The sequence below is a fragment of the Dicentrarchus labrax genome, unplaced genomic scaffold (assembly GCF_905237075.1).
Source record: "Dicentrarchus labrax unplaced genomic scaffold, dlabrax2021, whole genome shotgun sequence".
Classification (NCBI taxonomy): Eukaryota; Metazoa; Chordata; class Actinopteri; family Moronidae; genus Dicentrarchus; species Dicentrarchus labrax.
The window spans coordinates 7,206,211-7,218,831 of record NW_026136721.1 but is presented as its reverse complement, the minus strand read 5'-3'; the positions used below and the strand labels follow the sequence as shown (position 1 = coordinate 7,218,831).

Genomic DNA, 12,621 nt, shown 5'->3' with positions numbered 1-12,621 from the left:
GGCCGATCTCTAACCTCCCCTTCCTCTCTAAGATTCTGGAGAAAGTAGTCGCCAAAGAGTTGTGTGACTTTTAACATAACAATAGTTTATTTGAGGATTTTCAGTCAGGATTTAGAGTTCATCACAGCACAGAGACAGCTCTGGTTGAAGTTAATAATGACCTTTTGATTGCTTCAGACAATGGACTTGTCTCTGTACTTGTATTATTAGATCTTAGTGCTGCTTTTGACACCATTGACCATAATATTCGTTTAGAGAGACTTGAGCATCAAATTGGCATTAAAGGAACCGCACTAAGTTGGTTTAAGTCATATTTATCAGATCGTTCGCAGTTTGTACATGTTAACGATGAATCTTCAATACATACTACAGTTAGTCATGGAGTTCCACAAGGTTCTGTACTTGGACCAATACTATTTACTTTATATATGCTCCCTTTAGGCAAAATTATTAGGAATCACCCCATTAACTCTCACTGTTATGCAGATGATACGCAGTTATATCTATCAATCAAGCCCGATGAAATTAATCAATTATCTAAATTACTAAATCCTGGATGAGCTGCAATTTTCTGATGTTAAACACGAAATTCTTGTACTTGGCCCCAAGAATCTTAGAGACTCACTGTCTAAAGATATAGTTACTCTAGATGGCATTACCTTGGCCTCTAGCACCACTGTCAGGAATCTTGGAGTTATCTTTGATCAGAATTAGTCATTTAACTCCCACATAAAGCAGACCTCTAGGACTGCCTTCTTTCATTTACGTAATATTACAAAAATTAGACACATCCTATCACAGACAGATGCAGAAAAACTAATCCATGCATTTGTTACTTCTAGGCTGGATTACTGCAACTCTTTATTATCAGGTTGCCCCAATAAGTCCATTAAAACGCTCCAATTAATTCAGAACGCTGCAGCACGAGTACTGACAGGAACTAGAAAAAGAGATCACATCTCTCCTGTACTAGCTACTCTGCATTGGCTCCCTATAAAATGTAGAATTGAATTTAAAATCCTCCTCCTCACCTATAAAGCTCTTCATGGTCAGGCCCCTTCATATCTTAAAGAGCTCATAGTACCCTATTACCCCACTAGAACACTGCGTCCTCTGAATGCAGGGCTACTTGTGGTTCCTATAGTCTCTAAAAGTAGAACAGGAGCCAGAGCCTTCAGTTACCAAGCTCCTCTCCTGTGGAACCAGCTTCCAGTTGTGGTTCGGGAGGCAGACACCCTCACCACATTCAAGAGTAGGCTTAAGACATTCCTCTTTGATAAAGCTTATAGTTAGGGCTGGATCAGGTGAGTCCTGAACCATCCCTTAGTTATGCTGCTATAGGCCTAGACTATCGGGGGATTTCCCATGGTGCACTGAGCTCCTCTCTTCCTCTCTCTTTCTGCACTCATTCATGTCCCTACATTCAGACATGGCATTGAATTAAACACTGATGGAATCTCCTCCTTAAATTTAGCTACAGCACTGTCAGATAGACATGGTGTAAAACTTCCTACAGCAGGAAGTTTTGCCTAGTGGCTTATAATTTAATAATAGGAATTCAAAAGTTATTAAATAATAGTCAGATAGAAAAGGATTATGTGGGAAGACTATTAAATGTCCAATATCAATGGCGCCATATGATAGAACGAGGTCCAGCATTCATCCATGCATCCATGGAATGGTGGCAGCAGCCTGTGGTGGCAGCTCCTATCATTGTTGTAGTTTTAGTGTGTTTTCAGTGTGTTGTGTTTTTTTGCTATTTTAACTGTTTTCTTACTTTCTTACTTTCTTACTACTTTGTTCACGTCGCCTAAATACTTTTTTGGCGTTTTTGAGCACTTTTTTATTTTTTGTTTGCACGGGTCTCCATGGCGACGGCGAGTCGCATTGTTTACACCCGCGACCAGATGATCGCCCTGAGGTACCCGAGCATCCTGACCGGAGAGAGAGCCTCCATACCGGAGGAGCTGAGGAGGAGACGAGGCTGCAGAGCGGGGGTTAAACGGAGGATGAAGAAGAGGAGCTTTAAACCCTACAAACGTGGCTACACGAGCAGATACCGGACTCCAACCGTCACCATTCCCGGCTTCCAGACGGTTCGAGCCGACAGGGACACCACCGCGACCGGCATGAAGGAAGGAGGGGGACTGTCCGTGCTCATAAACAACAGGTGGTGTAACGCCGGGCACGACTGTGTGAAAGAGCGTCTGCAGCCCGGACATCGAGCTCGTCGCCGTCGGACTTCATCCATGTTATCTGCCACGGGAACTTTCCAGTGTTGTCGCCATCACTGTCTATATTCCTCACAGTGGTCTTCATCATCACCATCACTGTTTACATTTATGATGTCTTATTTATTCTCCTGTACAGCACTTTGGTCAACTTTGGTTGTTTTTAAAGTGCTTAACAAATAAAGTTGGATTGGAGAGTGTGATTAAAACAATGAGTTGGTTTATTTACACTCTGACAGAAGCCAATTGAGTCTATTAATGATAGAAATGCGTTACTAAGGCTGTCATTGTTAACATCCACATGAATATTAAAATCACCTACAATAATTACTTTATCTGATTTAAGGACTAAACTTTGAGAATTCAGATATAAAATCAGAGTACGGTCCAGGAGCGCGGTACACTATAACAAATAGAACTGGCTGCAGTGTTTTCCAGTTTGGGTGAGAAAGACTAAGAACAAGGCTTTCAAATGAATTATAATTTAGTTTAGGTTTAGGGTCCATTAAAACGCTCGAATCATATATAGCTGCTACTCCACCTCCTCGGCCTGTGCCTCGAGGAATGTGAGAATTAATATGACTGGGGGGGTGGATTCATTTAGGCTAACATACTCCTCCTGGGACAACCAGGTCTCAGTAAGACAAAGTAAATCAATATCATAATCTGATATTGATTAACTAGAACAGCTTCAGAGGACAGATCCCAGCAGTGACACTGCAGACCTGATGGGAGCTTCTTGCCAAATATAACATATATTAAAATCCTTAAAAAGACAAATGCTCCTTTTACTTTTTGACTGGAGGGGGACTTTAAACACATGTTCAATCCAAATGCTCTTTAAATTTTAATATTAAAGATTGAATTCAATAAACAAAGTATTGACATTTTTTGTTTTAGCTCTCCTGTAAAGTTGGATAGACTTACGTCCCTCTGGTTCTCCTTGCATACCTATTTTAGTTAGAACATCTGAAAACATAACAGAAAAGTCTAGATGAGAGAGGAGGTCCAGTCCTTTATATATGAGATCACATCACACAAAAGATGCCCACAGCACGGCCGAGTTCATTGCAAACCTTTTACACGTTTAATGATACCCACACATTTTAAAACACCGGAACATGTCATGAAAGAATACTAAAAGGCAAAATATTTGTTTCAGCTGTGCGACCTACAGCTAGTGCCAATTACATCCAAACACCTACACATACAAACACGACTCTCTGATATACAGTATATGTTTTTACTTTACATCTTCTGTACAGTCCTTTGTTCTTTGATATTTAACAGAGAACAAAGAATGATTGACATTAAAAAGACTACCACATCTCAGGCTTCAACCTGTGAAAAGTTGACAAAGGGGGATTGAAACATTGCAGGCCTGCGACAGTTGGGCACCATACCTAAAAACAAATAAAAATTCTGATTTTGGAAACAAACCTAAAGGTCAACCCTCTGGACCAGTGGTTCCCAACCTTTTTCCTTAAGTTTACATTTAATAAACTGACTAAGTGACATTATATTCAAAACTGTACAATGAACCCAAACAGTGAACTGAGTAACTGTAAGAAGTTTGTGTAAAATAAGGGATTTGGATGAATTTTGAGCAGATTATTTCCTCTTAAGGAATTTGTTTATGCAATTCTCTCCTACTATAACTAAATCACTTGATCAAGAAGGTTTACAAAACGGAGTTAGTTTTTCATAACATTTTATTCACTTTCAACTACTTTTTGAGTTAAATTACCTTATCTGGTTTTACAGTATAATCTAAACTGTAAAAATTACAGTAACATTTAGTTTTCTTCACAGAAATGAATGGAATGTTGAGATACAGAGGCCTACTGTGTATATTATTACATTTTCTAGCACCCCCTGAAATCAAGAAGACCTTATGACCCCTCATGAAGCTTTGACGACCCCTAATGGGGGTCCCGACCTCCAGGTTGGGAACCACTGCTCTGGACAACACGTTACAGCATCCCGTCTATTATTGAGAAATGAGTAGTAAATAAATATACTGACAGATGTAACAGTGAACACAATCACACATGAGAAAGTGCAGGCCTGCACTACAAGAAGTGCCAACATTTACCTTTCAAAACCAGGCTGCCCGGAGAAGGCCACTCATTAATGATACTGTTACAATATGAGTAACAGGGAGGACTACATGAGATAAATACAAAAAACTGTGTATCGGCAGTGCTGCCTCCAAATTTTGCCCATGGCCTTAACACATAGCTATGGGAACATGTAAAGTGCTTTAAAGGAAGAGTCTTGTTGTCTTACCCATAGTCAGAAAGGAAGATGGATATTAAATCATTTCTGAGCGTCTGGTCGAGAGAGAAGTCCAGGACGTGGTTAGTCTAGTTTACCGTAACACAAAGACTAGAGGCAAGCAGAAGTAGCTAGCTTGTTAGCTTATTATTGGTCAGATGACTGAAATGATGTCTGTGGTTAACACAAGCTTGAGAGATTTTCATGTTTAGTTTTATGACACAAACTACGTCAGTAGATACCCCACCTGTGAATTTTAAGCTTTTACTTATCTTAAAAAAGGCTGATGCTAACAAGTGGCTAAATGTGCTTTTTTTTTTTTTTTTTTATTTGCGATGCATGTTGCGATGTTTTTAGGCATTTATTTTTACTGAAATTATGTGAGAAAGTGAAAATTGCAAAAATTATTTTTTGTATAATCCATTAAAAACTGATTGTTCAAATTGGTGGAAAAGTTGAGGTGATTGGACAAAATTGCAAGTTTGCACAGAATTCACAGAGATTGGTTGAATCTACTCCACCTTGTAGATTTTAATTGTAAGATTTAATTATGAGTTGGAAATTGACATTAAAGTCATGTTACTGTGGTGTAGCTTTTTTATAGCTTAATGTTAGCTTTTTACTTCTGGCGACTGCATTTACACTTCAAAAATCATATAAGTGGTTTTGATTTGTGAAGAGTGTAAGTATCATAAACCTTTGTTGTCCAGTGAGCTTACTGTCTGCAACAATCCTAAATCCCATCAATTCAATCAGAACTCTACTGAGGATGTTTCTGCATCCTTTCATATCAACATTTGCAGTGTGAGAGATTCAATCTTGTGGTGCCAGCAGTAGGGCTGCAACTAATGATTATTTTCATTATCGATTAACCTGTCCATCATTTTCTCAGTTAATCCATTAGTTGTTTGGTCCATGAAATAAAAAAAAATAAAAAAATGTTGTTAAAAAAAGACTCAAAATGATTGATCGATAATCAAAACAGTTAGTGATTAATTCAATATTTGACAACTAATCAATTAATCGACTAATTGTTGCAGCTCTAACCAGCAGTCCTAAAACAAACAATAAAAGTAAGTAAATGTGAAACTGGCTTTAGAAATCACAACAGGATAAGGCAAGAATAGATTTTTGTGAACAGGTGCTTAAAGGCATACTGAGCAGGATTTGTCTATTCAAAGTTGGCCCCTCCTCCCCGGCTCAAGTGAGCTAGAGAGAGCACCTTTGGTCGAGCTACATAGAGAATGAATGAGGAGAGGGAACAAGTTAGCAAGAACAAAGCAGTGAATCATGGGAATAAAACGTTATTTACTGATTTTTTTTCACAGCGGCTACATTCTAAAGCATAAATAAACACAGCAACACCTTCGCACAACCCTGCGGGAGGGAGCCACATTTGCCGTTTCAATGCAGCCGAATCTACACATAGATTTTGGGGAAAATCCTGCATAGTATGCCTTCATCAGCTGATGAATTACGTAAATCCCTTTTATTATAAGTCAACTATAGAGCTGGCAGGTGTTCAAAATATGGTTGTGTTCATCCTGTTCCACCAGGTGGTCAGTGGACAGTGCAGGTACACTGCAATGTTGGTGGCATACCATCATGATCAGCCAAATTGATGTAAGATAAACTATGACCCCCTCCTCCTGGGTCAGCCCCCACGTGTTAGTGTAAACCAGATAGTCCAGAGAATTTAACGTCTAACGGATAGATTCAGTGTTATCAACACTGTCTCAGGCACTCTTTTACACTCCAATCTGTGATCCTCTCAGTTTGAAACAAGCAGTAAGAAAAGGTTGAGAGGGCTTTGGGGGAAAAAACTGAATTCACATATTACTGCTATGATCTATGACAAATATCAACTCTACGTGCCATGATATCACAGGATACAGCCTTGCTTCTCATTTCTTCGTGCTTACACAAGATGCTAGAATTCCCATATACAGGGATTTCAATCATTCACCCTTTCAGAGTCCAAGGATCACTTTGAGACGCTGTCCACTCCTCCAGTCTACAGGCCACACTGGGACTGCTGCCGGTGTCTGCGGACGCTACACATTTGGCTGAAGGACTGTCCACAGCGTGAGCAGCTGTAGGGCTTCTCCTGCGTGTGGACTGTGCGGTGCCTCTTCAGGTGGCTGGATGAAATGAAACTCTTCCCACACAGTGTACATCGATAACGCCTCTCCCCAGTGTGGATAAGGAGGTGGACTCGCAGGTTGTTGGGCTGGGCAAAGCCCTTTCCACAGTGGGGGCAGGTGTATGGTCTCTCCCCTGTGTGCACTCGCTGGTGCAGCTCCAAGGCGGCCGCGCTGGGGAAGACACGCCCGCACACGGCGCACACCACAGGGTCTTTAGCAGCGGTGGCGCCGCTCCTGTAAGGCCGCCTCTGGCTGGTTGTGGTGGCAGACGGAGCTGTAGGGGGAGGGGGAGGAGGAGGGGGAGGAGGAGGCGGTGGAGGCGGTGCAGCCACGACGGCGGCTGCAGCGGCGGCAGCAGCTGCCATGTCAAAGGAAGCAGCAAAAGCGGCCATTTCGTGGGCACCACCTGTGAAGAGCATTGTTGGAGGACCATCTAGACTGTCTCCTCCCCCCTGTGAAGGGAAGGATGCAGAGGGGTGGCCAGTTTCTGTGTTCCCCAAACCCAGCTGTGCTACTGCATATGCTGCGCCAAGATGGCTGACCCTCTCCTGCATCCAGGCCAGGTCCAGGCCCAGGCTGTTGAGGCGGTCAGGGCTGGGTTCATCTGAGGCTACGGGGGCTGACAGCTGAGAGGGATGAAGTTCATCTTCTGTAATAGTATCATCCGTCTGGATCTCTGGCTTCAGAGCACCGTCTGCTAAGCTCCCTCCAAGGTCCCTGCGAGTGGCGTCGGGGGCCTGGACCCCCCCACAGCCAACTGGTAAACTGTTGCCCAGTGGCTTGGCAGCTTTACGTTTTGCTCGAGGTCTGCAGGTCAGGTCCATTGTGGCATCAGTGGGGGGGGAGGAGGAGGGCTGGGTGACGGAAGAGGTGATGTTGGTGACACTGGTGTCAAGGACCAGGTCACTGGGGGGGGGTTCCTCACTGGGCTCCAGGGCTGAGGAGGCACAGGGAAACAGGAAGAGTGCAGTTGAAGAAGAAAAGAGAATCATTTAGAGAACGTTACTGCTGTACTGTTCTGCTCAGCTGGATTTCACAGCCAGACAGAGAGTGCTGATGAGAACTGACAGGGAGAGTGTGAAATCCAAAACTATAAATAAATCAGACTCTGGGACAAATTTAGGTCAGATCAGAAGATATTCTGCTTTCGCTGTCTCAAAAAAGTTGCTTCAATTAAATTACATTTTTGAAATAAAAATATATAAAATATGGCTGAGAGATAGTGGGAATATGTTGTCAACACGGCTTTTGTATTCTTCAGCGAGAACTTTTTTGATATCAACAGTTGTATGCTAACTAACGTGAGCCTCAAGGGCTAAAAAGCTTACCACCTAAATATCAGACATGTGACGGGCAGGTCTGGAGGTTTCAGACTGAATCTGTAAAGCCTTCACATCACCACTGAAGTTGCAGATTGCAAGCATTTGAATAGCTCATCCTTCCAAGTGCATAGGAGGAACTACAGTGGCCGCACAACTTGCGATAAAGCATAAATGGCCCTATCTACAGCCAGTGTTTGGTTTGTCCGTTCTGGGCTATTGTAGAAACATGGCGGTTCAACATGGCATATGAAATATTTTCAGGTGACACCAATGAAAACATACCTATGAATATTAAATTCAATTTCTGCCTCCTAAATGTTACACACTGGACCACTCAATGCATCACTCACCAGTAGACAGGCCACACTCTGCCCTGATGTTGACCTCCACCTTGAGGTCCAGGTTGCAGTCGTCTCTCTCCACTTTCTCCTGCTTCACCAGTGGCAACACCTTGGTTTCATCCTGCTGTGACACAGTGAAAGACAGTTGGAAGATGTATTCTTTAATTACACTGAAATTCGAGCTGAAATTCAACGTTGTAGCAGACATGAGTGTAAAGTTAGAAATCCTCCACCACACATTGTGCTATACGTGATTGTGGGGAAAGCAGCAGGAGGCAATGCAAAAACCTTTCATCCACCAAGTCAGTCACCAGGGGGCGACTGAGATGTTTTGGCTTCACTATTAGGGAGCTATCATGACATCCATCATTATATATGTCCATGATCCCAACTGCTAGATAGCAGTGTTGGAAATAAAACAGAGGGCTATGATGTTGGATGTTACAGGGACTGATAAATAGGGTTAGGGTTAGATCCCATGTAGATCTCGCTGTTCTGGCTGCATAAAGAAGACTCAGATTTTATGCATATGATGGTGTGTTCTTTATACTGTGACAGTTTTGCTCAAATTAGATTTGAAAGAAAAGAGCAATATAAGACCTTTCTTACAGTATCGCAATATATTGAATCGTGACCCTCGTATCGTGATACGCAGCACTAGTTCCCTGTCGTAATTGAGGTTGAGGTGTCACATGACATTCACGTTCGTAAACTCTGTGTGTTCTGTGTGTCGGTGTGGTTTTAGCGGTTTGGTCTACTTGAGTAAACACTACACCAGAGAGGTTTAAGTTCCCAGGTCACCTGTGAGTATGTGTCATCTGCGCTCATGTCTACATGCTCAGAGGGTAGAAGGGATGCCCTGAAATAGCTGCGAATGCCTAAAACATTCTGCTGATTATCTTTACCTTCGAAATGTGATGGAAGGGTTTGTCTTCAGAGGAGGTGGGAAGAGGCGGTGCCAGAGGCTGATGGTCGTCAGGTCCTGAAAAATAACAGAATACTGAGGTTTTCCTGCCTTCTGAAGGTATGGGATTTTGGCTTACCAATTTAGCACGACAACCGTCTTAAAAATCCTTTCTTAGCTTCTGAATGAGCTCCTATGTAGGTTCCTCAGACAGTCACATCGTGCCATCTGTTTCCTGAGCTTGAATGCTCTGTTCTTATGTACAAATGTCATCTGATTTGCAGTCTGTCACTGGGAGGAAAATGTAGTGAATGTAGTACTATACAGTACAAAACACAACAAACTAACATACATACAAGCATCAGTGTACAGCAGCAAAAAGGGAACCAAAGGCTTAAAGTTCCCCAAAAGTACTTATAATAATAATAATAATAATAATAATAATAATAATAATAATACATTTTATTTATAGAGCGCTTTTCTAGGAACTCAAAGACACTTCACATAAGTTAAAAAGGAAAAAACAGGTAATAAAAGCAACACACTACAAAATATAGATATATATCTACAACAATGTGTGCATTTAAAAGCTTTTGACCTGAGAAAAACACAAAAAGATCATTTAAGAAGCATGGTCACATCAAGGTCAAACCCTTGTCTTCGTGCTAGAGTAACGACGGGCAAGATCTCCAGCTTTCTATCGGTGCATTACTCTAACAGAGATATCTCTGGATAAAGTTCTGGGTCACATTGTAACATCTACTCACAGGTCTTCGAGTCTGAGCTGATTGTCGGGACTGGAGCTGGCCCCTTGCCGCAATGGATTAGCTCGCTTGTCTCTGGGATCCTGTGAGCAATTCTGACTGATTTTACTTTCCTTATACGTTCAACTAAGTCAGCTTGGTCACAGGTTAGAGACCAGAGGAATATCAGCTCCTTTGCTCCGTTCTGAATTCCAATGCAAAAATAAAACATATAGTATGAAGCTGAAGCACATACCCAAACAAAAAAAAGTTATGTTGACGCACAACCTTTTCCAGCAATGCCAGTTGTACTGCTAATGAAAAGACAAGTAGAAAGCTGAAGATCTTGCTGATTGTCATTCTAGCACAAAGTCAAGGAAGGGACCATGCTCCTTTATCTGGTTTTAAAGTTTTTCTGAGGTTAAACATTTCTAATCTAAAGATGTTCCCATTGTTTCCTTCCCGATACCAGATTCGAGTACAGATCTGTTATGTGTGTTTATAATATATATTTATATATACATTATTATTTCTTAACAAGCGTGTACTACTAAGCTTGTATGATTGCTATCATTGTTGTATGGCCTGCCTTTGGTGAAACCCTTTGTCAGAGTCAGAACAGGGCGGGTCATGACTTCGCTATCCTGGGGAAAAAAGCAAAGACAAATGGGACACTGGCTGGGAAGTAGCAAGGGTTCATATCCGATCAGTGGGAGTCGAGGTTCCAAATGGTCCAATCCATCAGAATTGTAGACCTCCAAGCTTATCAGTTCCTTTTACCAATGCCAGCATGTTTCTCTCACAGTTGCACATTGCAAAACAATGACGTCAAACTCATGAGTCTACTCTGCTGGAATAGTTGCAACAAGGAGCCATGGCAGAAAGGAGGAAACGGAAGAAAGCCTGGTTTCACCTCACAAAGAAACTCTACCTACTATACCTCTAGTCTGTGTTACACACTGTGTTCAGACTCCGAGATAATAATACAGTTTTGTCGACAATGAAAACCTGCGTTTTAATACCCAATACCCAATTTTAGGCAGTATCGGAGGAATATTCAATACTGGTATTGATATTGGACTCTGATCAGTTCAGACACACTTTGGCAATCACCAAGAGTCAACAACCTGTTTTCTGCAACTTTCAGGGATATTTTTCATCTATTTGGCAGCCAATTTGCACATACACATATCTTTTTATAACATATAAACTTACATCCAGGCCAAGTGTGTTGCTTTGCAAAATACACAATTGTTATGCTCAACTGCCCCACTGTAGTAAGATACAGAGGAACATTAGAATGCAGCCTTCTTGTTGAACTGACACAAATACAGTCTGTTCCACACCAAGAACACAACTCTGACAAACTTTCCCTCCAGTGTAACCATGATTAAGGCCATATGATGCACTGACACGTGATATAATGTGTGCCTGTTTGATGTTGAGGTCCACATTAGTGCAGGAGCCATTAGAGGACAATGGTGTATGTGTGTGTGTGTGTGTGTGTGTGTGTGTGTGTGTGACAGCAGAGCTGCAGAAGTTAGAGCAGTGTGGACACTTGAAGCTACCGTCTGCTGTCATATCGATCAGCTCATCAATAAGCATATGACTGACAGTCAGTCTGACAGTCTGTCAGTCTGTCTGTCTGTATGATGTATGTGGATCTGTCAGGATGTTTCCTGCCACGCAGCAGCCCTGCCTCTTGCCTCCTGCCACCTCCATCTGTTTACCTTCGGGTGGCCTAAAATGAACGGCGTGCATTTCCTCCCGCTGACTCCGTCTCCTCATTTTCCTCTCGTAGCTCCGCATCTTCACGTCCATTTCTCGCACTTTCTGCCGCAGGACGTCGTTCTCCTTCTCGCTCTTCTGCCGCTCCTGCTCCATCTGGGAGCGCAGCGCCGCGTAGCCATCGTCCACCAGCTTGCAGATCTCCGCCACCGCCGAATTGGCCAATATCTCTATAATCGAGGCGATTTGCGCTTGAAAGCCAACACAGTCCGCCATCATCGCCAGGTCTGTCTGTCGGTTCCTGCGCGGACAGATGCGCGCGGCGGACGGTTGCGGCTGCTGCGGCGCGCGGGCGTGAGCGGATCCACACACCGATTGTGCAACAAGCTCCAGGTGTCTAACGCACACCGTCTGCCCTCTCTGATGTGCTCAACAATGTTTTGGCTCCTTGAGGTGCGAGAGTCGCCTCCTGATGACGTCAGTTTGTTGTTCAGCATCAGTCCACAGGCAGACAGACAGACAGACAGACAGACAGACAGACAGACAGGAGGCTGCTGGCTCCAGGCTGTACTCTTCTCCAATGAAGTGGATCCAGACAGTGATTTAACATTCACAGGGGTCACACACCAGGAACCCAGATCAGAAACATAATGGACATAATCCAGAGGAACAGTGAACCTGCTGCTGCCTTTGGTTCTGGAATAACACTGACCCATGTGATGGAGAGGATTCTGTAAGTCATTCTAATGAGAAAATATCTCAAAGTCAAACTATTCACAAGGTTTCTCATTATTTTGAGCTAGTAAGTAAATATTTAGAGAAAGTGTCTCATATAATGACTTACAGAACCCCCCCCCCCCCCCCCCCCGGTCACATTAGTGGGAATGGGCCTCCATCGTATACTGTTTATTGGTATAAACACTGCCAATTC

General features: G+C 42.8%; 2 protein-coding genes across 3 annotated transcripts in view; one reads left to right on the top strand and one right to left on the bottom strand.

Moving 5' to 3' along the window:
- The window catches only part of LOC127355362 (uncharacterized), a 126,389-nt gene that overhangs the window by 59,059 nt on the left and 54,709 nt on the right, over positions 1-12,621 (top strand). The gene's annotated exons all lie outside the window — the stretch shown is intronic.
- LOC127355339 (zinc finger protein 358) lies at positions 3,296-12,547 on the bottom strand. 2 transcript variants are annotated; one of them, XM_051386126.1, is made up of 4 exons: positions 11,693-12,547; positions 9,221-9,297; positions 8,325-8,436; positions 3,296-7,589 (listed from the first exon to the last, which is right to left on the bottom strand). In XM_051386126.1, exons 1-4 carry the CDS (start codon positions 11,967-11,969, stop codon positions 6,523-6,525), a joined length of 1,533 nt encoding a protein of 510 aa, XP_051242086.1. In that variant the 5' UTR covers positions 11,970-12,547; the 3' UTR covers positions 3,296-6,522. The 2 variants fall into 2 exon arrangements, with proteins under 2 accessions (XP_051242086.1, XP_051242085.1); XM_051386125.1 differs by having other exon boundaries at positions 8,325-8,439; positions 11,693-12,546.

What these genes read in the sequence shown, in the direction of transcription:
- LOC127355339 (XM_051386125.1), bottom strand. Translation starts at nt 11,969, where the DNA reads ATGATGGCGGACTGTGTTGGCTTTCAAGCGCAAATCGCCTCGATTATA. An exon ending in CCTTCCATCACATTTCGAAG is followed by an intron (nt 8,440 to 9,220) that starts GTAAAGATAATC and finishes ACTGTGTCACAG; the next exon opens with CAGGATGAAACCAAGGTGTT. An exon ending in AGAGTGTGGCCTGTCTACTG is followed by an intron (nt 7,590 to 8,324) that starts GTGAGTGATGCA and finishes GTGCCTCCTCAG; the next exon opens with CCCTGGAGCCCAGTGAGGAA.